The 10,614-nt window shown below is 35.5% G+C and overlaps 1 protein-coding gene across 1 annotated transcript; it reads right to left on the bottom strand.

Annotated features, from left to right (window-relative positions):
* Positions 1 to 2,364: 2,364 nt before the first annotated feature.
* On the bottom strand, positions 2,365 to 10,179 carry LOC116251430 (uncharacterized). The gene is made up of 8 exons (XM_031625705.2): positions 9,854 to 10,179; positions 8,491 to 8,575; positions 8,331 to 8,399; positions 7,056 to 7,168; positions 6,070 to 6,181; positions 5,847 to 5,990; positions 2,775 to 2,949; positions 2,365 to 2,691 (listed from the first exon to the last, which is right to left on the bottom strand). The coding sequence occupies exons 1-8, from the start codon at positions 9,903 to 9,905 to the stop codon at positions 2,566 to 2,568; spliced, it is 876 nt and encodes a 291-aa protein (XP_031481565.1). The 5' UTR covers positions 9,906 to 10,179; the 3' UTR covers positions 2,365 to 2,565.
* Positions 10,180 to 10,614: the final 435 nt, after the last annotated feature.

Consider the following 10,614-nt stretch of genomic DNA (forward strand, 5'->3'; position numbering starts at 1 on the left):
ACCCTTAAGATGATTTAATCGACTTTTTTTTAAAAAATAACCTTTTTAAAAAGTTTGCATTGGCCAAAGTACCAAGATATTCTTCTTTTCATGTGTTTGGGCCTATAACACATCATGTGTGTTTGGGTAATCAAAATTATACAAGTGCCCCCACAAAATGAAAAAACCTGGTTAAAAGTTTAGGCGGACTTTTTCGAGAGACTCCTCTTTTTTTGTTATTTTCGGGATTCAAGGTTGCTTTGACAACTATATCAGATAATGTCGACAAAATTAATACTTATATAAGGACAAAATGATATACATGCATTTTTTTCAAATGACAAAATTACCCTTGAAGATTAAAAAACTCATATTCATCACTTATCACCTACCCTTCTACAAGTAGTGGTGCAGTTTGCTGTTATTGATTTGGATGGAATTCCTCTTCAAGCCAATGGCGCCACCAACTTTGGAATTAAATTTTGGGCACTCCGCCGCCCCCTCGCTGCCAACATCACCAACCGCCTTTTAAATCCAAATATAACCCGATATTTATATAAGATGAAGATAAAGATCGAACGGAGCATGAATGGGCGGCGGGTGACGATGGAAATGGAGGAAAATATTGTCGAGGAACGCACGGATTCCCCTGTGTGGTGACGATGGATCGGCGTCGCTTCGGGAAAGGCCATGCCGTCTGAAAGCGGAGCACACGCAAACCTCCGACAAGATTGCCTCGAGATTAACTTCTCCAGCACAATCAGGTTAGGTAACGTCAAACTCCAAGACTACTAAGTTCATAAAGTTGAACGAGGTCACTTCAGTTGGACGATACGTCACAGCACAGCTTTAGAGCGAGAAAGAGAGAGAGTTGTCGTATCAAAGGAAAATCAAAATGGAAGGATCGCATGAAGTTACAATTGCTTTGAAAAATTATGATAGAGGTATATATATATATATATATATGAGAATCCCATGCTCCTATGAGCTTGATATTTTTCAACCGTTAAAATTTAATTCTTTTTAAAATAATTCTTAAATTGGTATTAAGTACAATTTATGATGTAGCAACTCTTTAGGATAGTTTTAGTAATGTTTTAGAATCTTTTGAGCGCAAAATTTTTTAAACATTAGCATCCAGCAAGTATTTGGCACGACTCCATTTACACACTCTCTCTCTCTCTCTCTCTCTCTCTCTCTCTCTCTCTATATATATATATATATATATATATATATATATATATATATATATATATATATATATATATATATATATATATATATCACAATTCAATTATCAAATGACTAAAATTTTACTACCATAGATTATGGTGGTTTTAGTGATGATTGATAGTCATTTTATCAATAAATTTTTGAATTAACTTGCATCTAGTTGACTTTTATCTCTCTCTCTTTCTCTCCGTCACGCACACAGGTATGGATGCAGTTTGACACATAAACGGTTGAAAGAGAAAAAATAGAAAAAGGAAAAGGAAATAAACATTTAATAACCTAAATAATAATGGACATTTTTTTTTTCTATTAACCGTCAATGTGGGAAAAATGGATAGCCAAGGTCGTTCATGATCGTTATAGCACTTTAAAGTTTGAAAACATTTCAATATCATGAAAAACACATTTAACCTTTGATCGTTCATGATCGTTCAGGTGCTCATAGATTAATTGAAGTTTTACTATTTTCCTCGTGGCAGTGAATATACTTCAAGAGGAGCATAACTTAGTAGTAATAAAAACCGTTACATAAGACTAATATCGTTGTATACAAGCAACGAATATAGTATTCAAAATTTTAAAGACTTGGATTGGACAAACGACCAAAAAACCAAAGCATTGGAACCAAAACCATGTCTTGGCTTAAAAATGAGAGGTAACCGAAAGAATGGTATGCACGCAAAGACATACTCACGTGCGAGCATGTGAATAAATGTAAATTACATATATATATATATAGAAAAATTGAATAGTGATTATAATTTTTTAGAGTCACCCAGTGCTATGAAACATGATCATTCAATTCAACATGACAAATGGTTAAGAGAAAAACAAAGAAAAATATGAGCATTTACATCTTTAACATTAAATTACATTTTTTTTCCTTGTTTTTCTCTCAACCATTCATTTGTTATAAATACCATTCATTTGTTATACATGGTGGTAGTGGTTAGATGGCTGAGAGAGAGAGAAAGAGATGAAATCAACTGCCGAATCAAAAGTGATCCTCCATGACCAAATCAATTAGAAGCACGGAATTGCAACATAGGAAAACAAAAGCTCGAACCATTAAACGGAGATGGAGTAATTATGAGCAGTTGGTTTTTCACAACCACATGAGCTCATTTTTGTTCTACTGAACAAATCAAAGCATTTAAGATATTAAATAAATTATTTTAAATGTCCGTATAGTTAGAACTCACACGTAATAGCTGTACCTACAACAAGGTGGTTTACCACTGACCTATAATCACCGTATACTTTGACATTTATATGGAACTAGGAAGGAGAAGCAAAGTAGAAAGTTCAGATATAAACACCAGAAATAAACTATCCATGCAACTAAATGTAGCTTCAATCGGTTGCCCTTGCTGTTGCAGAACCGTAGCTTACGCTGCTATCCCTCATGCTTCTGCATTGACTAGATTGTTCGTACCGAACAAAACTAATCTTCATCTTTGCCGAACTGTGTTTCAACATCTGAGCAAAAACAGAATACATCAGAAACTCAGTTTAAGAGTTTAAGTGAAGGATCCAAAATGATATTGGTTTAGTGGGCTTACATGAAGAAAAACACTTATGGGGTGTCGTCCACATATTGTGTTTTCAAATTCCAATAAATATTCTTTGAAAACGTTAGGGTCTCCAGTCTCTATTATATCCATCCCCATTTTGTCTAGAGCCTCAATAGATTTGTATATGGCCCCATACTTCTTATCATAGTGTAGATAGTTAAACCTGAGAAACAATCAGCGGTGATTAGGAAACCCAAGTGCGTTGGAAAGACAAAAATAAGCGAAAGGACTACCCCATAATTACTCAACCAAAAAAATTTCTGTTGAAAGTGGATAAATGCCATATGCGTCCATAAACTTTCACATGGTTTAATATGCCACCAGACAAGGGGAAGCAGCGTGTGCTACAACACCGTCGATACTGATAGCAGTAAAGAGATTTTACTTCTAACTTTTTTATGCAAAAGAGATGGATTTCAATTTGCTCCATTAATAGAGGCACAAAAAACTTTCCATATGTTCTTCCAAATTTGAACATTTGCTTGTTGAGAAAATAAAAAACTTTCCAGTTGTGCATATTTATACGAGTCAGTATGAAAATATCTGAAGCTCAGAATCAACACAAAACATAAATGAAATTGCCATCCGTAACATTATGATTTACCTGAAAAGGACAAATCACCTATTTGACTAAAACCATACACATCATAAATAGTGACAAAGTTTTTGATGTCATTAGCTAATTTAGTATCCAAAATTATGACGAATGGTGCAAAAAGACTAAACTGTATGACGAATGGTGCAAAAAGACTAAACTGGAAACATCCAATGCCATAGCATAAAATTTGCTAAAATTACTGGATATATTTCAATAATCATGGTGACAAGATAGAAAGGAATCTACCAGTTTTGTGATTACAGCAGCACAAAAGGTAGTTCATAGGCATAACCTAAGAGTTGATTAGGAAATATGCTGACCTGCTAATTTTTCCATGTGTCATGACTTCACTACAACTGTTCCCTAAGATTCACTTTCAAATGATTAGGTAGAAGCATCTATTTTTCGCAATTGTGTACACCAAAAAGTTTGAGTTACCTGCAGTTCTATTTCCTGTTGTTTTCTCCTATTTTCCACCCCCAGTTTGAAACAAACTCTTGAATCTTCCGAGAAGGATCTAAAACCATAACCATTACACTGTTTTGCTGCTACATACAGCAGAACGAGCTGAATTTGTCTCTCAGTTAAAGCAGACAAATTCACCCTGAATTGTAAAGCAGAATGACATAATTGGGCTTGCAACTGTTGCAAGCAATTCAAAAGGTAAATTTTTGTTCTTTGGACTTTTTACTCATCAATAACAATTACTCGTATGTCTTCCACTGATGTAGTTATCCATATTATTATGTTTGGAAAGGAAGCCTTTCTACATCAAAGCTGGTAACAGACATTATCCCCTCAAAATGAGATGCAAATTTTAAACCTTCATGTTCACATAGACTGACTTCAAATTTCAATAACTAAAAGCCCTGTAATCAGGAACACGTTATTTAGCAGGTCTATTTTTTATCGCCACCATGTCTCTGGATAATTATATACTCAAATCAGAAACATCATTCAGCTATTCTAACAAAGTCAGAATCTCATTTGTTCAAACTTCAAAGAACTTAAATTGACAATTTAAGGACCATTCATCCATGGTTCTTGCTCATCTCAAATAACTCATCAAGCTAGGTAAATACTTCAATGGGTCCTCTAGTAAGAAGACATCACCAAGAGTGCTTTCTATGATTTTATCTAACAAACACTTCTCACAGTACCACAGAAGACAATAGATGGAGTCATTTTTTGTTCCAAACACCTTGGTGTCGAATCATATGGATATGAAAGAAACTAAGCATTCACTTATTATTCTGACAAGTGGGGATGGATACCATAATTGTCTATTCCTGTATTAATCACACTGGTTAAATAAAAAGAAAATCTAGGGAGAGAGAGAGAAGGGGGTAGGACCTTCAGTTGCTACCTTTGACTAGGCATTTCAGTCATTACCTAGTTTTCATCCCTAGTTGCATCCTCAAAAGCTATTAATGGGATGAGGAGACAGATTGGGACCTCAGATTAATAAGAATGCTGTCCAGACGACATTGACTATCTTCTCATGTTTTTGACAGTTCTTAGGCATAAAGTACATTATTAACTATTAGTGAAAATGTTGTCAATGCACCTAGGTGCTGCCTGGGTGCCAAGCAGAGCCTAGCGCCTAGGCGAGCGTAGGCAAAAAAGGTGACCAAGTTTTTTTTTTTATTATTTTCTTAGTACACAATAGTAACAATACATGTAATTACACAACAGTAACAATACATATAAATACATAACCACACTAACGTATAACACGTATTACAATACATACAACAGGAATAACATATTGTATTACAATGCATATAACAGGTATAATAGCAGGTACAGGTAATTACACATGTAACAAGTATAACAGCAGGTTAACAAAACAGACTAACACTACATAATAGTATATACTATATACATATAAGTTTATAACAGGTATATCAATTAACAATACATATACCTATATGATATAAGTATGTAACATAACCATACTATACATATAACAGGTATGAGATATCAGTATCACAATAATATATAAGAAACTACTGACTAACAGTATATACATATAACAACATAATCAACACAACAATACATAAAAATACGTAATCAATACAAAACAAAATACAAGACAATTATATACTCAATTAAGAAACTTTAATTGAAAGGAAAGGTGATTTTCACTTTCCCATGGACTAGGCTTGTTGGTGCCTAAGCCAGCTTAGGCCCCAGTACATATCCCATCGCCTAAGTGGTGGACTTAGGCGACGGGTGTGGACTCACATTTAGTCCATGCCTAGGCGAGGCCTTACCAACATAGGTGAAAATTAATGGCACTTCAAAATTTTCACTTGACCAGTAAGACCATATCTGCATACCTATTTCCAATTTTAAGAATAAAATGAAACTATGCCACCATGTAGGAGATTTAACATGAGAAAGAAAAAAACAAATTGGACAAGCATAAATAATAAAGTAGAAGTTTAAGAGAGACCGACCGTGAACCCCAGTGACAAAAGTCTGATGATACGGAAAAGAAATTCTTAGGGTCATCTGCATATTTAGCCAATATCTGCCCATACATTGCTTCATTTTCCGCATTAAGTGCACCAACCAGAATGGGTACAATCTTCACTGGCCAACTGCACAAGCAAGATATAAAGAGTCCTGTTTCTACTAAGCAAGGACAAGTTCTTGACACCAAAACAAATAAGAACTCACCCATGAAAAACTTTGGCCAAGTAAGGCAAATGCATCTCCATGCTATGTTCTGCTTCATCTACTTGAACATCCATAAGCTCAAATTTTCCAGTTGCCTTCAGTTCTTCATTGACTGGTTTATATGGAAAAACAAAACCGGAAGGACAAGTTAGTATACCATTGAATTTACAGATTAATGTACAGTGTGCTAGACAAAAAGTAACAAATAAATAATATATATATATATATATATATATATATGAGCACACACATACAGATATGAGTAATTGATAAACATCAGACCATTTGGATAAGAGATAAAAATCAAACCATTTAAATTTGTGTTAAAAATTATTTTACAGAAAACGTCCTATCGTATTCATAAACACCAATTTAATATAAATCATGTTTTAGTTCAAGTAATTTTTTGTAAAAAAATTGATTTTTCTACAAGCACGATTTGATGCTATAAGAGCCATTCATTTTTTTATTAATTAAAAACATTATTAAAGCAAAAGAACAACTAAGTTAGTACATGTTCCTCATCAAATCGCTCTTAAGATCATATCTATAAGGTTAGATTACCAAAAAAAAAAAAACACTTTATCAATTATTTTTAGTGGGTCTGGTTTTTGTCGCTTACGCAAGTGGTCTGGTATTTAACAATTTCATTATATTATTGAGTGTGTGTGCGAGAGAGTGTGTGTCCTGCCTTAATCAGCCTAGAGAATGACATTAATCAGGGATTCTCATGGAAAGGACGGGACAATCTCCCTCACAGAAACCTACATTTTTCTCAAACTTCAAAGAAGATGCCAGCTTCCTTTCTTTTTTTAAAAGGATAAGAATATTCCAAAAATGAGTCAACTTAAAGGCCACCCTTTTGAACAATGGGGCATTGAATCACTTTTATGACTAATTTGATAATCAGAAAAACTTGTCTAGTTCACTGTGTAGTTGTTTGCAAACTAACCACATACAAAAAAGAGCATTGAAGATATTTATACCTTCTAGATCAATTGGCAGGTCACCAAGAGGGGTCTTGTAGACTGTGGTTCTTGTAAGAGCACATCTTGGAGTATAATAATGGTGTGAAGGGCCAAGCAGAAACACCCGAGCACTGCAAAGTTGGGCATTTCCTCAAATTCATAGAATTCATATTAATAAACTGTTCTGCAAGATAGACCTTAGAAAAGAAAATTGGGAGATCAATTTATCCCTTTTACAAAGAAAAATCTGTTTATCCAGTTCCGTGTGGTTTGATATAATAAAGAACTTCATAATGTGACGAATATTGTAGAAGTTTCATTTCATGCTATTTTTACAAAAAACTGGTTAGCCTGAAGGCACTTTGCAACAGCCACATATGATCCATGTCTAGAATCAGCCACTTATCAAGAAAAGGCAAACAAAATGCAAAATACAAGCCCACTCCTTTTAGGTGGCTCAAGTTACTTGTTTAAGTATCTGTGATCAATTTCCTCCAACTCCTGTAGCATCTAGGAAGCAAACTAAACATGACAGTAAGAAAGGGAAAAAAATAATATGAAAAAATAGTCACCTAATTTATCAAAACCAGGATCCAGTTTGCTGAATATAAATGTCTCAACTCCTGAGCCTACTGCCCATTAAAGTTGAAGACAAGCAGATTGGTGTAGTAGTGGTCCTCATACTTAGGTAAAAAAGATAGCAAAGAATGACTATTTCATTAATATGTTATGTTTCCAAAAAATAAGACTAGGAGACCCATAATATAAATCAGATAGGAACCTATACTTAAATTTTAAAATGATACCTTAAACACGAGACTGACATTTAAAAAAATGGAATGATGGGCAAAAAAAGTGCTAGTGATTTAGTCTATAGTCAAATGGAAAATTCAAATCTCATGCTCCACCCATTGACTACCTAACTCATAACATGGTATGCATCATAAATAATACTTAAAGAGATATATCTATTCACTTGATATCATGTCTATGCAAGCTGAATACCCTTTCTTAATGCACAGCTAGGTCATCCGATGAAGAACTAGCTTGGACTCTTGGAACTTGCCTCTCTGGCTTTTACCAGCTACCATAAGCCAGGACACAAGTCACTCGGCACAACTTCAAACCATATTTAATACCCTATAGGGGCCAAACTATAGCATGAATAGTTTTATGCTTACTGCATCAGTGAAACACCAGATTCCTTCTTATGAACAGTAGTCAGATTATATGCTGCACATGATAAGATTGCATTGTACATAAACTATCTAATTGAAAACTAAAATAACTTACATATTTTCTGGGTCTATGTTAGCAAATGCATAAGCTGCACAACGACCTGAATATGAGTAACCTGCATGGCTGTAGTTGAAGATTACAAGTAAACCCATCAAATGTTGAACCATCTCTTGACATGCAATTTCTGCAGAGCAGTGCAAACATACAAACTTACGGTGCAATTACACCCCGGACACCAGCAGATTTCGTAACCCCAGATGCCTTCAGCCACCCATCAAGCTCCTCCTCAAGTTTGAATGCTAATTTACAACATGAAGACAATACATGGGAACACAAGTTTAATATATTACTAAAGATCACAGTCAGGTTGTCTAAAAGTAGATGCAAGTATTGATACCATGCACATTATGATAAGTACTACCGGATAACAAAGATCTATTTTAAACTATAAAACTCAACCGCATAGAACACCCTGTGCACTTTTTATTCCGCTTGCAAACCTTTATTCCATTTGGATGGAAATCCTTCCTCGACAATGGTTCTCGACGCTCTGTCAGTATCAGATGCTCCGTCGGTATAAATGCTAGACCTTAATCTATTTCACAAGTTGTCTAGTTTATAGAGTAGCACATATACAGATAGACTGCTATTTGAATAGTAGATAAGGGCCATAAGGCTACTGGTTAGCATCACTTTCTCACACGATAACTAAAGCATCCCACCATTTAAATGATTGCAAACAAGGTGACTAACGGCTATGATCCGATCCTTCGTATGTGTTATATACGCACTAACTATACCCTCTTAAATGCAGTACAAAATGTATTAGGTTCTTAAAAAGGAAACAGGCATACGCCCAAAAAAAAAAAAAAAAGAAGAAGAATTGCTTACAGCCACAAGCTTGTGCAATGGTTCAATAACATAACTCGGGCGTGGCAAATGAAAAATTTGTGTTTTGAAATGCGACGAAATATGCTGAAATCCATGACCAAGTTTACACAGAACATGCACGCGCCCACGCATATGTGCACGCCTATGAAAGAGCAAACACAATAAAATCTTCAAATAGTAATTTCTGGCGCAGTTGGTAAGAGAGAATCGGAAGAACGTCATGATGGCACGTTATGCTTATCAGATAAATATTCTTCGACGAAAAGGTCCATCTGAATAAAATTGCACCAAATTGACTTCTATGTATCCTGCGCCTACGCAGCTGAAAAAACCAACAATTATGAGCTTACTGTGCTATCATTAGTGTACTTGCGAGTTACGAACCTAGCAATTCCTTTAGAAGTTCGTTATATGCAAAGGCATCATGAAATAACCTAGCATTAACGAGTTAAAAAAAACCGTTTTGCTTCAACGATCATGCTCAAAATGCCGCCACAATATCCAAAAAACGTACTTAAACTCCCATAAACTTATCCATGTGATGCATTAAACGAACATTAGGGCAAGAAACGGCGTGAGTACAATTACATAGTTAAGCTTTTCTATTTTTTCACGATCTTTCGATCGGAACAAAATGTGAAAATCGAGTAAACCCTAGACCTAATAACACGACGGAAAGACATTACCATTATCGGTATACCACGACCCCGCGTGAGACGCTCTTCTGACTCTCGCCATAAAGACTCGAGGAGTTCTTCAGGGAGAGAATAAATGGGGGAGGAGACTCTTCTAGCTTTGGAAGAAGGGGTCTCCCTCCGCCTCGTTCGTTTCTATCTCGATCGGTTTACTTTTTCCTCGACGAATCCTGTCTTTGTACGCAACAAAGAAGAAAAGCGAAACAAGGAGGAGAATCGGATTAACAGGAACCTAATTCCTGTCTTCCTCTTCTTCTCCACACCGAGAGATTCTTTCGAGGGAGAAAAAGGGGCCTCGGCCTCCCGCTATAATGGAGTCTGCTCTCTGGCACACGTACGTAGGTGCACCCGCCATGGCGATATTTTGCGTAAACCGCAAGATAACAGAAGCTAAATTACGCGATAATTTGATTGTTTTCAGTTTCTTCGCATGAAGTGAAGGTGCGATAGAGTAGAGTAGCAGGGACGGACAAACCTAAACGTCGCGGTATTTTTCCCTATAACAATGACGTTATTTTGACCGCCGACATTTTTTTTATGGAGCCCACCTCCCTGATTCTTCCCCAACATAAACGGTTCGGATTTTGTCTTAATGGATCTTTAAGTAATCTGATTTGGATTGGACCTCGAACTACAATTCTATTTTTGAAACTGAAATCAAATCCGACCTTGAAATTTCTATGAAGTCGAGTTTATTCTTTATTTTATCTCATTCGGGCAATGGACCCAAAACAATGTTCATTTATGAAACT

The sequence above is a fragment of the Nymphaea colorata genome, chromosome 3 (assembly GCF_008831285.2).
Source record: "Nymphaea colorata isolate Beijing-Zhang1983 chromosome 3, ASM883128v2, whole genome shotgun sequence".
Taxonomy (NCBI): Eukaryota; Viridiplantae; Streptophyta; class Magnoliopsida; order Nymphaeales; family Nymphaeaceae; genus Nymphaea; species Nymphaea colorata.